Here is a 15,755-nt window from a genome sequence, read left to right on the forward strand (position 1 = left end):
TTTGAATGAATTTTAAATTCCATTAATATTTGATGATTATAATTTCAATTAAATTTTCTAGAATTACACAAGTATTATGGAAGCCATAAATCTTAATCTTTAAATCAAAAACAGTTTAAAAAAAAAAAAAACAAACAGAAGAGGCAGCAAACCTTTAAACATAACTCCAGGAGGAGCAGGGCCCATTGCCTGAGCTTTAGCAGATTCCCTGAACAGTTCGTGGGTGGAACACAACCTCCAGCTCAGGTTTGATGCTGGGATTCCTGCTCCATAAGAGCTCTGGTGCTGAGCTTAGAGAAGAAAGAGAGAAAAGTGTAAGTAGGCCCTTTATTTTTTATATCTTATGTGGGCACCAAGAAAAGCATCTAGAGCGGGCCCACTGGATGAAATTAGGTGGAGTATGGATACCTCCAATGGTGGAGCAGAATTGATACCTTAATTTCAGTAATCTGTGGATTTGGAGCAAAGTTTGTCTCCCCAAACCTGCTTTACTTTTTGCCTCTCGGTGCCCTCTGGACCATCAGGATCCTCCTCCTGTTAGTATTCCAGGTTGTCCTCAACACTGCCCGCCTTCACCCTCTGAATCTCTGTGTCCCTGTCTGATCTTCCTGTGCCTGGTTGCTATCCGCTCCACCTGAGATTGCTCATCATGACATGGAGGATAAGGCTCGGTGCTTCTCTCGAATGTCTGGCACACTTGTCTTCACTCTGCCCTCATATCACTGTAAGAATCTCTGCCTGTATGTTCACATATACTCACACTAGACTTGAGATCTAGCACCAACATCAAGGTCCACCCACTGCTAGCAAAGTTCAGCAGCATTGCCCAACAAATCCTACTTATTTAAAGGTAGATTCCAGCACTCTAGCATGTGAGGCCAGAGGATTGCTGCGTGTTCGAGGCCTGCCTAGGTTACAAAGTGAGTTCTAGGCAGCCTGTACTGCATAGCAAAACCTTGTCTCAATTAATTAATTAATTAACTTTTTAAAAATAAAGGAAGTTAGGGAATGGGATTGCTGAAATCACATGTGTGTATAAAATAGTGGTAAAGCCCTATGCAGTCAATCTACAGGTCTTTCAGGATGATACTAGAAGTAGTAAGGTTTCCTCGGCCTGACATTGGCTAACCTCAACAGTATTCTGAGTTAAAGATGGTAAGAAAACTGCTTAAGTGATAGCATATATTCTGAGCCATAGTATAGTTCAGTTTGGAAATTATCATGGATAACATTGTAAAGATTAGCAGTAAGACACTGGATTCTTTGGACTGCTCATGCATACCTTAGTCTAGTGTCAGACACAGCCCCTGGAGTTGCTTTTTATCTAGGTCTTTGTTATTTTCAACTTCACTTTTACTATCACATAGAAGATTTAAATAAATTTTAAAAACTCAGCCATGAACCAGTAGGGTTCTGTCTCTTGCTATGAGATTGTACTGTATTATGTTTGCTTGTTCCCTACCTACAGATAGACTCTTGCTTGAGTCTATTCTTGCTGCTTTACAGGGAGAGGGGCTGGGAAGGATATGAGGAACTGTAGTCTAGCTCAGCCTATAGGCCTGACCTATGACATTTTCTATCCTAATTTTGAAAAGTATGTTGTTTTACCAAGTTAAGAAACTTCATCACTAAGACTATTTTTAGCTCAGGAAATCTCTGAATTTTAAGAAAATTTTTGAAAAATCAGAAATGATTTTTTATGTTCTCTAAAATAAAAACATCCTTTGATTATAAATATTGCTGTGATGTGTTATATGGAATGGAGAGTTCAAGGTCCAAATTGATTTTAAGGTGACTGACATGTCCATTGAGGTACAAGAGGTATAGGGGATGTATGTCAGATTAAGGCTTGTCATGGGAAGGTGGCACTATATGCTGACAAAGTCCCTGCTGCTCCACTGCTGAAAATGTCTCTCTCTTGAACTGTTAAAAAATAATGTTTTTCTTCACCCATTCTTAACGAGAAAAATAAAACTGAAGACATGATTTAAGAAAGGAAGTGGAGAGTTAGTAATGTGTATCTGGAAAATGACTATTAATTGACCCCCTAGTGTTATACAGGCTGCCTCAAAAAAGATCACATTGGCCAGCAAAGAAAGTTCTTGGAAAACACTCAGGAAGTTTTGTAAGGGATTGCTTAGCTCTTTTTCTTGTTTCCACCACTTTCTTCTGAGGCACCATCATTTCTTACCTAAACCTTTGCAGTAGCCTTATACCTGAGGGCACCACATTTATTCTTTCTGCTAAAAAACCCCTAATCATCCTTTTTATCCTAGAATAAATATGAAACCTTACAGAGCTATGGAGCTCCCCTTCTTGTTATGTCTGCCCAGCTCATTCTGGATGCTGTGAGCCCTTGAATCTGCTGTTCTTTCCTCACCCAGTCAATTCACATCTGAACCTCAGCTTTATGAAACGAGTACACTATGCCCTCTTGGGGAACTTCCTGTCCCCTTTATTATAAGTTCACATGGTACAGTGACTTTGCTTCCATACCACAAGCATGACTGCTGCTTCCCCTTGGCTGCTTTGGTTGTTGTTTTGTTTGCTGTGTTGCCCACTATTGTGTTCCTTCTGGCCCATTCCCCTGTCCTCAGGCCTTTGTGCAACAGCCATCCCAGACTGTAACTGCTCAATAGAAAATATTTCTGATTAATTTTATTTATTTGTAGTATTTCTCACTGACTCAAAAGTAGAATAGGTTTTGGGGGGTTTTGAGATTTTTTGGTTTTTTTAACAGCATGTGGTTATGTATTTCATAGGAATCCACAATTTTTAAATCAGGGGCACTTCGGTTTTTCTTTGTACTCATTTAATGATACAAATGCTGCTTTGCCTTCACAGGATTGATTGCTAGCCAACTACTGGCTTGTTGAAATTACAACATTATTGCCACCAGCATTGCTAATGCAGTTGGTCTAGGCATACTGATGGATTAGCCACACCAAAATTTGATTCAAGCTTGACAGCCCTCTGTTTTGATTGTGTTCTTTTGGGGGTATACATAGTATTTTTCTCTTCAGATATTGAATTTAAAATAACTTCAACTGGATTTCACCTTAGTAATGCTTTGAAACATTCACCATGTAATTCTTTTGGAAATCTGTTTCACCCATGATGTGTGTAAAAATAATTTATAAAACATTTAAAATTGGCCATTCTGTGTAATGTTGGGAACACAATTGTTACTTTGTTTCTCCAAAGTAACATATATAAAAATAAATTCTTCTTGTATTGGGGCTTTTCAGGATTTCCAGTTTTGGTTCTAACTGTTCAATGTTGGCCTGGTATATATGTCCATAAGCAATCTTTGCTGGCTTCATAGCTCAGTCTACACCTACATTAGAGGCCTGTATGGAGAAAGATACATATTTGACAGTCACGCTTCGTATTCCAATAAAGGGTATGTTGCTTTATGTTCACTCTTAACATATCTCAGAATGGCATATGCAGTGGATATGCTGGAGTCCGGCACAGCAGAGCTCCCCAGCTGGGAGTTTGAAGGGCCTTCATTCATGTGTATGGTGTAAAATTACAGTCAAGTATGTTTAACTGCTGAATACAATCTATAGTGGCGATCTCTGTTATATCTGCGTTTACCCTGAACCACTGGAAATTGTCACTTTAAAATTGGTGTTTGATTCTAACAAGAAAAATAGAATTACTTACATATACAAATAACAAAGCCAAGGATCAGAGGGAAAAATGTGACTTGCCTAGGGTCGTACAGTAAGTGACAGAAGCAGAATTCTCAAGCCTGCTTTTAGTCCGGCATGCTTCTTCTTTCTCCGTAGGTCCTCTAACTCTGCTAACATTTGATGAAAGACAGTCTAATGGCACCAGTGCTACCTGTGTGATACCATTCTATCAGATTCATTTATGCATCTTTAACTATAGAAAGCTTACTAAACAGAACAGCACTTTTCTCAGTCCCCTCTGGGCTTCCTGGCATCTAGACTTTAGAAAGGTGTTACAGTGAGAGGGGTGGTAGTTGTGTAACAGGAACAGTTCACTGGAACCTACGCATGGGAATCAGTGGGCTCTGTGCTGCAAGCAGCAGAAGGAAGCAAGTCTTCCAGGCACACGAACCATGTGGCTCTCACCTGTGCACAAGGGGAGTTGGTCTCTCCCCGGGGGCAGTAGAAATCATCTTCACCATGTAAACGTAGACTGTCTTGCCTGGACCTTTGGTGCAGTGAATCACTGCACCATGATTTCTAGGGGCTACATGCTTAAGAGTTTTGTGAGTAGATTACTGCTGCCCTGATTTGACAGATTTCAAAGCCATGCCCACAGCAATAAATGCCCACCATATCTCGAGGAGGGTAATTCGTAATGTAATGACCATTTTCAGTTGATTTTTTGTCCTTGACAGGCACTAAGGTAGCTTCCAGACCATGCACTGTGAAGCTGATCAGGTCACCTGGTGCAGATGAATGAGTCTGCAGGTGGCACAGCCCTTGCTCTCCTGGGCCGGGCCTGCCCCACAGCACTACAGCGTGTGTCACTGTATGGCAGAATGATGTGGGGCTTATTACATAAGCATGCTGACCTGCAGAGTAGCCAGACAAACTTTATTTCAATCAGTCTTGAATTGGACTAGGTGTATGTAAGACCTGCCATAAAAACCTAGGTTATTATAAGAATAATCCAGAAGTAGAACCCAAAAATACATTTTTGAAAGCACTCTTGATTTGCATTCTGCCCATATCCACACATAGACTTTTCAGATTTTTATTTTTATACATTTTATAGATTTTTTTTTTCACTTTGGAGTTTTCTCAGAGATTACATATTCAATTGTTATTAAAAAGTTGATTTGCAGGGAGGGGAGGATGGAATTTAAAAATTAAATGGTAAGGTGCCTCAAAATCATACCAAGCATGTTTGCAGGTATTTAGTAAGGTACTGATGTTGTATCACTGCCAGCCCCTCCATGGTCAGATGTGAAAATTGAGACCCTTCAAAGAACTGCAGTGATTTGTTCCCAGACCCAAAGAGACAATAAAGTACAGCTAATGTCAGAAGGAACATACCTGGCATTCAAAACATACTTTTTAAACTATAGGTATGAGCTAATTGAGGACCACTGTGACAGAGAACAGTGATGTAACACACAGACTTTAAGCCTTTTATGTTTTTATTATTTTAAGAGTATTTTTTCAAAACTTTAGGCTTCTGCGCTTTTGTCATCACATGGTGAACAAGATGTGCAGTACTGATGTGGGAAGGAATTGTAGCTTAGGGTTGATTGGTTACTTCATTTAGTCATGTGCCTGGTAAATTTTACATTCTGACTCTCTTTTTTTACCCTATTAAAGACATTTTTCATGCATAACATTAGTTACACTACACGTGAAACTGAATTTGGTGGAAACTTGAAAAAGTGATCATATTTTGCAGTGTCACTGTTCAGTAATAAATACACTTTCTGTCAATTCATTCTTTTTACATTTTTTAAATGACTATCTTATGCAAGGGTTACTTAGGCCTAGATCGTCCTCTTATAAGGCTCAAATGTCTAGAGAAACTTAGACACCTTCCATTTACATATGGAAATCAAACACACCCAGGAGGGAGTTCAGTACTGTATAAGGCGCAGGTGTGGCTTGCATCAAGATGGTAGATGTGACATCTAGCCTGGAAGGAAGAGAAGGATAATACCCACTAAAGTGGATCTTACAGAAACGGTCAAGGTTAGCTGTAACTTGGAATAGGCAATAACTCGGAAGAACTCTTCCAGAAAACAGCCTGTTCAGAAATAAAGTGTGCCCCTGAGTGCTTTACCTGCTAAGAAATTGAGAGAACAACCCAACAGGAGCTGCTTCTGCAACTCAAATGAGTGTTGAATTGTCTCTCATGGGAGTAAAAACACCTCAGAATGGCACCCAGAATACTTGAATTAGTACCAGCAGTTTACAGGATGATGCTGAGACCCAAGCCACATAACATGTTCATGCTCCTCTGCAATACCCTTAGACATGGCTGATGACCTACAGGTTAATCTGATACCAGTAGATGAGCTCATGTCTGTCTAGGGAACAACAGTGGGCCTTGTAATAGTAATCAGCCCTCCATAGTAACCCAAGTGGGACCTCAGCAAGCTGAGACTCCGAACCCTGAGCACCAGTCCCTACCCCAGTGGACATTCACTTCCACTGTTCATTTTTCAGCCTTTTGAGAATGTTCTTTTGAAGCCATCATTCAATTTTTTTTTTTTTTTAAACTGGGGATTGAACTCATGACCTTGAACTTGCCAGGCAAGCATTTATTCTACTGAGCTATCTCTCTCTAGCCCCCATCATTGAATATTGATACAGAATTTCTTTGACTGGTTTGTTATTGGGGGAGGAGAGATAGTAAGCCTTTTTTACTTTTTTATAAACTAGTCCGTGTTTATTTCAGTTTTTCTACAAAGCATAAAGTCCACTGAAAATAGACATAAAAATAATGAAGATTGATTTCACAAAATGATTTATCTTAATCTTTTAAGGAATCCCATATAAAATGTTGACTGTTAATACATTAATAGCTACTATACGGTAGTTTACTGGTAGTAGAGCAGGAATCAGAATTAATATGGAACAGATGAAGGTCTCTTTTTATCTTTGCTCCTAATAGTAATATTACCAAATTTTTAAAAAGTTTTTAGAAGTATCTATTTACATAAGGAGCACTTGACTATAAAGATGTGTCTTGCTTACTTTTCTTATTGCTGAAACAAAATACTCCCCATCCAACGTTAAAGGTGAAAAAGTTTATTTTGGCTCATAGTTAGTAGAGATTTCAGTTCATAGTTGGCTGGCTCCAGGGCAGGGTGGCATGGAGGAGGGGCATCCCAGAGGAGGAACATCTGATGGTAGGTAGAAGGCAGCAAAGCAGTGACGTTGGAAATCAGCAAGTGGCAAGCAGTAACAGCAGTGTTCTTTCTTTCCTTTATATTCTCTCTAGATTACCTCCTTTTAGGGTGGGGTAGCACTTCCAAACTGGGTGGGACACCTTTAATTCTATCATAGCACCATGAATCAATCCCATCATCACATTCTTAGTCTAAGTATCACACTCTCTAGATCCAGCCACCTCCAAAAAGCCCCATCTATGACCAGCCACATCAGGCTTTAGGGGAGCAGCTAGATGCAAGCCATAACAGTATGGAATCTTGTAAAAATTATACCCCCTTGGCAGTATGTCTTACTGCATTGGAATTGTCATTGGGAGAAAAAGAGCATTGAGCCATTTAAACCCTCCCCCATCTCATTACTAGTGTCAAAGAGTTAATTGTCTCCTGCAAATTAAAGAATAACCTTTTCTTTTCAAGGATGAAGAAAAATTGTCTCTTTCCAACAAAGCATAGGACAAAACTAAGTTGCCAAGAGATGATGTTACCAATGTACACCATGAGAGGCAAATACTGTGCCAATTAGGAATGCTAGCTAATCTAAGCACCTATCTTCTCCCATAACAGAGAAGCTCTTTCAAGAATAGATAGAGCTCTGGTGTCTACTGTGTAATTTCAATATCAGGAAATTGCTGTTTTAAACAGAACCTACCTTCACAAAATTAAATAATAGAGGTGAGAGCTTCAGCAGTTACTTCTCACTTAAATCAAAAAATTTAGGGCAAAGAAATATTGTTTAGTAGCCATCTCACTACCCATTTGCCTTTCACTTTTTGACTCCTGGTTTTGACGTAAAGATGCTGAATAGTGTTAATGGGCAGGTCATGGTAAATACTAGACATTAATTTCACTTTTGTAATTCCTATTCTTATTTCAAGTTTCCTATTTTTGTTTCTCTATATGCCTGGTAAGTTGGAAGTTGATATGAATATGAATGTGTAATTTATTTATGTAAATGAAGTAGTTGAAGTTTTTGAATGGTGTACTGAACATTTACATAGTAGTAGAGTGCAGCATCTCTCTCTAGGAAATAGACAATTTTTATCAAACATGGAAAATAGTAGTTCCACCCTTACATGAGCACATTATTAGAGATGACTGTTGAGACGAACTGTCTGATATGCATGGTCATTATATGTGCCTGTGCCTTTATCTTCATATAGGCAAGGCAGTTTTCCTGGCATGAACCAGAGTGGACTCATGGCTTCCAGCTCTCCATACAGCCAGCCCATGAACAACAGCTCTGGCCTGATGAACACACAAGGGCCACCATACAGCATGGCACCAGCTATGGTGAACAGCGCAACAGGTAACCTGGCAGCTCTGTCCAGGGATCTGCTCTGTCTTCCCTTCTCCTCCTAGTTTTCCACAGGGAATATGCCCTGACAGCTCAAGAAGGCAGATAATAGAATGTTACTACTTAAAACTGTTCAGTCCATTTGAGACTTAAGATTGTTAATATTCTATCAAAATTGCTTTATTCCTTCTATATTTGTATAAGATCTACACATATTTCGAGTATCACTGGAGATTGTTTGCTAAACACTAAGTTCTTATCTTTGAGAATTTTTAGGAGTATTATAAGATCCCAAAACAAGAACTCACCATTTGATAGTGGTAAAGATCATCATTCCAAATCCACGTGTCAGAAGAAATGGTTAAAGAACAGAACAAAGGGAGTTTGAGGGCTTTTTTTCCACTTAGGGAAGCATCTTTAAATGTATGTATAGGGCCGGCAAGATAGCTCAGCAGTCTGAAGCGCCTGCTTAGGCAAGCTTAGGCTATGCACAGGGTCTGCGGTTTGATCCCTGGCACCACATACTGCACCAGCCCCAGCCATAGGGCAGACTGAGCCAACCACAGTAAATAAACAAATAAATGTATGTATAAGTACTATTTGCAGATTATCTATTTGCACATTATCTTTATAGAAAACTGTTAAAAAAATGTTTCACATGTTCTTTAAATGCACTTTATAATCTCAACAGTTGTACTCTTAAAAAAATCACCTCTGATTAGTACATTATAATTATTCTGTGAGTTGGTGGGAAACATCAAAAGTGTTTGCAGACATCCCATGTTCTTGGCTCTGAGACCCTTGAGCCTGACAGTCAGTGGGTCTCCCCCTCACGTTCCTGAACTTCCCAAAGAGAAAGAGTGCTAAATCTGTAATAAGACAGTGTGGTATGTTTGGCAGAATGGCAGAGGCCCTCCTGGTGGGGTTTGTTCCTTTATTTAACACACAATTTGGTTTAGCTGCTGTGTCCAGATTTATGACATTTCAGGAAAACATTATGGTTAGAGCCCTGAATCGTTTGACCACCTTTATTTTCATCGAAGATGCCTTTTACTGCTTTCCTGGCTTCTGGTATTGGAGAGACCATGATTACTTCCTATTTGAGCTTCTAAATCATCAATTTCTAGAGTCTCATTTAATACTGTCATTCCCTAATTATTCTCTTAAAGGTTTGTGAAAGAGACAAACATAAGTAGTATTGGTAAAAATGGAGTTCTTAAGTCAATAAAGTACTCCTTCCTGAGGTTAAGCAGGCAGTTACTCAGGAAGAAATGTGGGTATTTTGCAGTAGAGATGAAAGTACAAACTTCCAGCAATTGGTTGCAGAGAACTTAAGTAGTGCTCTCCCTTTGTATCCAGATTGTGACAATCTGACAAAACAGTGTATGTATTGTCTGTCTTCTAGAAATACAACCTCTTCAGACTATTTAAACTGCTTGATAAATTTTCACCTATTAGTGGTACTCATTTTTCCCTTTTTTTTTTTTTCTTTTTGGATCTCAGAGCCACAAAAAATAACCAACAATAAACATTGCACAGTGCCCTGCCCCAAAAGATGTGTGTATTCCTGAGGAATATACAATTTAGCAGGGATTCACAAAGGGTTTATTATTATTATTATTATTATTATTATTATTCAGATAATGCAGCTGCTAATTACCTTATATAGAGGAAATCTGTAAAAGGCTATTTATTCTCACAGTTTTCTTATGGAAAGTAGTTTGTTTTATTGCATAGTGCATTCTCAAATACTGAATTTTTAACCATTTAAACATCAAATTTGCTCCACATTTATGTGATTTTTTTCAGTTTTATTACGTCAGATGCTACCCAATAGAAAGTAATTTTCAGTACACCCAAGGAATATTGACCATTTAGCATTTACTGTGTATCTATTGATAGGCCTGTGTGAATCTGCTCTAGCTGTGCTAATCTCTGAGGCAATGGGAATGACACAGTACCATACAGTGTAGCTTCTGATGAGGATTTGGAATCTGAGGAGTACAGTGGAGTAGAGATGTGTAGAAATGACTCGCCCTCTTATCCATCTCCTTGGCTTGAGTCCATGGAGACTCAAATTACCAGTGATAATAGTAGAACATTTCTCCATCATCCCTGTACTTTCAGAGAAAATAAAACTAACACAAATTCTAGCCAAGGCTGATAGTAGAATTTTCTGCATCTCAGTTAACAGCCAGTGCAACTATCATTCTAGCATTCTCTTCACTGAATTCAGACCGTTGTGTTGCAGGCAGTGTAGAAGGCCAAACAAGTCTTCCTGCATAGTAACAAATTGTCACAGGGTTCAGGGAGCGAGTAATTATTTAAGTGGAGTCAGTGTGAGTATTAAGTGTGATGACTTTCTTTGCTTAAAATGCCAGAGGAAGTTACATGGTAAGCAGTGGGGGTCTTTCCTTCTGAAAGAGTTTTTCAGTTCTGTTTTAGCTGTTTAAATTAGAAGGGAAGATTATAAGTCATGTGTAACCTTGTTACATATACCCTTTATACAATATCTGTGTTGTTAGTCAAACTGTACTTTTTTGTATGCCATTTATAATATTTACTAGCAATATGTTAAAATGGACATCTAAATTTAAAAAAAATATATACCTACCATTTGCACTTTTGAGTTTACCACACCAGAGGACACTCCACAAAATGCTAGCCATTTCCACTCTGTAGCCTGTAGTCAGTAAAAGGGTAGCCACGTGCCACTGCAGCCATGCTTTTCTCTTATTCAGAGAGCTGGTCAAATTGCAGTAGTGAGTCTTTGTATCTCCCAGCATGCTCAGTCCCACATGCAAAGTGTCCTGTTAGTATCTACTCTATATAGGGTATAGGAATCACAATAGTCCTTTACAAAGAAAGCAATCCATCACACTGCCACAAAATTATAAACCACCTATTTCAGGATCTCTGGAATGCTTGTTAAAATTATAGATTCCAGGTTTCCATTAGAATTTCTGAGGATGGCCCCAGAAGTCTATATTCTTAACAGACTGCACAAGTAATTTTTACATGTGCATGCCAAAGTTTGAGAATTGCTGGCTTGGGGGGTACAGTGGTACCATAGTTAATGAACACTTTTGTTTTCAGACTCTGCTCAGGTGACAGATAGGACCACAGTCATTTTCCCACACAAAAATGAACATGATCATCTTTTCCAAAAATCATAAAACAAATTAAGTTCAGGAACCAAAGTACCACTGTCTTTTGCTCTACTGTCACCTAGCACAACTACCACCAGCTCTATATACATTAGATTTTGACCAGAAAATTTGCTGTTTTGAGATTGTAAAGAGGCATGCAAAACTGCCTAGAATGTAAATATACCAGCTTGATAGATAGCTGTTTTCTTAGAATTTTGGGGTCTTCCATACTGGAAATTTTGAGTCCTTAGCACTCCTGATGATGTTTAATTGCCCAAAAAGTTTACAGAAGTGTCTGTTGGCTTGCTTAAGTTAACAATTTTAGATGAATCCCTTCTTTCCCTGAAAACCAGTTCTTGTAAACAAGGGAGGTACATGCTGAGATCTTGCCAAAATATACTGGTGCACCAGGCCACAGGGACTGGGGCTGTCATGACCATTTTCCTAAGCAGCTGTGTATAACAGCTTTGCTGGTGTGGCAGCACAGGGAGCAATACTGGTGCAAAATAGGGCTCATACCTAGCATTCAACCTCTCACTGTCACTGTCCCCAAAGAGGTTCTCAAAATAGGATTGTCTCAAGGATTTTCTCATGGCCTTGCTGTACCTGCAAGAAGGAAGTGTACTGCTTCCATATCTCTTATATTCTCATATTAACAGTGCATTTTATATTTTGCCACATATATCAGTAGTCATGAACATCTACAGATATACACACAAAGATGTGCTCTTTCTGCTTTCAGTAACAAGGAATAAAATATTTTCCAGAATGTAGTATATTACTATCAAAAGAAAATAACAGTGTTTCTGATCCTGTTTTACCATCCTCTGGGAATGACTCTGCAGCCTTGTAAGGAGATTGAAAGAGGCTTGGAGAAAACAAAAATGAATGTTTAGGTTCAGTTTTACTTCTTCATATGTTCTTTATATTCTTTTGAATGTATTAAATCTAGGGCAGAATAACTGCCTTAGGACCGTGACCCAGGCTGCCTTTAAGAACTCATTCTAGCTCTTAAATTTCATTGGTATGGCCGGAGGCTGTGCTTGAAATGTATTTACAGCACTCCGGCAGCACTTTCTGCAGATTCCTTACTGCTCCTCCCTGCATTTTAACTTTACATACTACATCACTGGTGTCAATCAGGAAAGAAGAGAACCTTGATGTAATGCGTGCTTAGGATACTAGTGGGTCTTACATTTCTGGGCAACAAGGAAAAACTAATGCCCTGGAGTGCCATTGCCCAGGAGATGTGTGACTCTTTGCAGCGACTCGGTGAGAATTCTGGTAAGAAGTTAAAAAATAAGCATTTCATCAAAGAGAGCAGTAAAAGCTATAGTGAAAAAAGACTTTCTAGTCCACTTGGTAAAGTAAAATTCATACTGTCAGGCAGAAGAATAATAAAACTATTAGTCTACACTCTATCCTTATTTATCTCCCAAGATACTAAAGCAATGTAATTTTGAGTTTTTGCATTTGTGTACCTAAAATGTCCTTCTAAGCTATTTGAGGCGATTTAAATCAACACAATGCTTATGTTTATGTAAGTCTTTTAAATCAGTATAAATTATCACTAATAAGACACATTAGCCTAGTTCTTTATTATTAAAATTGCTTTTGTTTATTGATGACAAAATCTGATATTATTAACTTCAAAATAATATTCAGAAACAGTTGTAATGTACAAATACTGACAACTGAAAGTTATCACTATTACGTGACCTCTCTGCTTTCTCTGGAGTTGTGCTAACTATAATTTCTTCAAACTCATTTTGTAGATAAGAAAAAGGATATGTGGAATTTCCTATACAAGCCCTCTTTTTGCATTTTGCTGCTTTTTTTTTATCCTTCTATTCTTCTAAAAAGGATGTTTTTAAATGTACAGGTTTACTAATTCCTGTCTTGTTAGACCCCAGGGATAACGTTGCATGAAATCAATCCACTTTGAACAAGGCGGTCTTCTTGGTTGTAATATCTCTCAGCTGCTTTTTTGAGGTTTCACACATTCACAAAAATAACAGCATTTTTAGCTGATCCCAATAGATTTTTCTCTGCAGCTGCATCACTTGAAAAAGCTTTTTGTTCCAGTTCTTAAAGTCTACGTATTGAAAGTAATTTGAAAAAAAGAAAAACATCCTAATTATGATTTGTGTGTGTTGTGATGACTTTAAGGGCTGACTGGGCTGCAAATGGGCTTTGAAACACTAGCCAATGTGCCTGTGGAAAATACAGGATTTCAGAGTTTATTATTGAGTGTGCTGATGTAAACTTACAGGCACGTGGCAGGGTAGGCTTTTTTGGCAGGACCTATGGTCTCAACCTGCAGTGATGCTAACGATATTAGCAAATTAGCACCAGAGAGTTTGCCAGCTAATTCACCAGAGCCTGCTCACTCTCTCACTGCTGTAATTAAAACTAATTATTTTCTAAAACATAGTAATACATGAATATGTGCAATAATCATTTTGTAGTGGGCAATCTGTGGAGCCTTTTTTAAAGCTGGTGTTTTTTTGTTTTTTTGGCATCCTGTGTTCCATGTGTCCTGCCTGATTGAGCCAGCAGTTGTTTTTGCAGGGTGTGAAATGAGTCCTGCACATAAACCTCAGGTTCATGCTACTTTTACAGGTAGGGTTTTCTGGCTTCCACTGCTTTATAAGGCTCATCCTTCACTCTCCTGTCCCCTAGGCTCCCCGCCTCACTCAGTTCTTCACACATCTGTTTGGTATCTCCCTCACAGCCCCTCCATCCCAGGGTTGTGCAGATGGTTTTCACAGTGGGGTTCTGTGGAAATTCAGCTGTTAGTCCCTGGATAGCTGCACCAATTCCCTGCTATAGCCTGTTCTTCCTTTAAAAAGAAATCAAAACCCGTATTTTTAACCTGAAAGTATCTATTAGTGTCTGCAATAAATGTATATGAATCAGTTATTCTCTGGTGAGCCTTTATCTAATGCCTAGAGGAGGTGATTGCATTGCTGAGCCTAGAGAGAGGCTGTGTTGGCTCTGGAGCTCCTGTGTGTGTCTGAGCTGGTGGTGAGCTGCCAGGGAGGGCTGATGACTGCAGGGTCTCTGCCAGACCAAGGGTACCAGCCCCACTGCAAAGTAATTAGAAATCTTTCCCTTCAAAATTTTCTGATTATTCTTTTTAAAGCCATTCATATGATTATGTTTCCTTATCTTAGACTAGACTATATACAGTAGATAAGAATTTCAAAGGAGACAATAAGAATTACCAAATGATTTTACAAACTACACATTACTTCGATTGAGAAAATTAGGCACATACTGAGGTAAAAGCTACACACGCACATACAGCATTTGTTTTTATCACTTGATGAGCAGTTTAAGCATTTGGCTTCTTTTCACTTGTTGCTACTCTAATAAAGCTATAATAATTTCAAAAAAAATACTATAAATTGAACTTTAGTGGTTTGGATTTTAAACATACAGCATGATTATTCTCTCTGTCTCTCTGTCTCTTTCTTTCTCCCCCTCCCCCCTTTTCTCCTTTTCTTCCTCCCCCTCCCTCTCTGCAAAGAAAGGTCACCAGAATGTGGTAGGCTTTGAGTGTCGGAACTCTGTATACTCCCAGTTATCATTTCTCTATTCTTTTCTGCCTTCAAGGAAAATTCAGGTTCTGTGTGCTTCATTCACTTCTTGTGTTGGCAGGAAAACAGTCTGACAAATCACATGTATAATCCTGACTCTTTCTCCTGTTTTCGATTAGCATCTATGGGTCTTGCAGATATGATGTCCCCTGGTGAATCCAAACTGCCCATGCCTCTCAAAGCAGATGGCAAAGAAGAAGGCACTCCGCAGTCTGAGAGCAAGTCGAAGGTACTTCCTACCCTGCATGCATGTGGGCACTGCCTGGCCAAAGCTGCCCTGCTGTTATCCCTTCTCTGGAGTTGGCTACATTTTATTTTTCTCACTTGGTTTCTCTTTTGCATGCCTTCATTTTGTACAACATTTTCATATTCTCTTCTTGCCCCACCCTATCATGGTGTGGATCTGAAAGTTACTAGTTCTTGGCATTAACTCATGGTCGGGGCAGGGGGTGGAGGGGCAGGACCCACCTACGAGAACTGCTTTGGGGGTGGGGAGAAGTAAGGGATCTTGCCTGGTTTTGATACTTGCAGCCATTTTCTCTGCCTTCAGTTTATAGCTTCCTGTTTTGGCCGCCTCAGCAACAACAGCATACTTAATATTTTGCTTTCCTGCCTTATTTGATAAATAAGGTGAACAGCCTTTTTTTTTTTTCTTTCTTTCATAAGGGGTAACCCATGCTTAGCATTCCATGTAAGCTTGAAATAAGCATGGTGGCTTTGTGGCCTTATCCAGCATCCAGCAAACTTAATCATACTAATTAAGAATGTTGTTTTAATACCTTTATATATGTGTGTTTGTGTGTGTGTGT

At 39.0% G+C, this 15,755-nt stretch overlaps 1 protein-coding gene across 4 annotated transcripts in view; it reads left to right on the forward strand.

The window, feature by feature from the left end:
• Positions 1-15,755, forward strand: part of Arid1b (AT-rich interaction domain 1B) — a 461,162-nt gene that overhangs the window by 412,575 nt on the left and 32,832 nt on the right. For 3 of the 4 annotated variants that reach the window (XM_023712185.1, XM_023712186.1, XM_023712188.1), the window contains exons 9-10: positions 8,062-8,207; positions 15,066-15,175. In XM_023712185.1, the coding sequence (XP_023567953.1) occupies positions 8,062-8,207; positions 15,066-15,175 (256 nt within the window). The remainder of the gene's footprint in view (positions 1-8,061; positions 8,208-15,065; positions 15,176-15,755) is intronic. The other variant, XM_023712187.1, reaches the window with a different exon arrangement.

This window comes from Octodon degus, unplaced genomic scaffold (genome assembly GCF_000260255.1).
Source record: "Octodon degus isolate 3935 unplaced genomic scaffold, OctDeg1.0 scaffold00024, whole genome shotgun sequence".
In the NCBI taxonomy this organism is placed as follows: Eukaryota; Metazoa; Chordata; class Mammalia; order Rodentia; family Octodontidae; genus Octodon; species Octodon degus.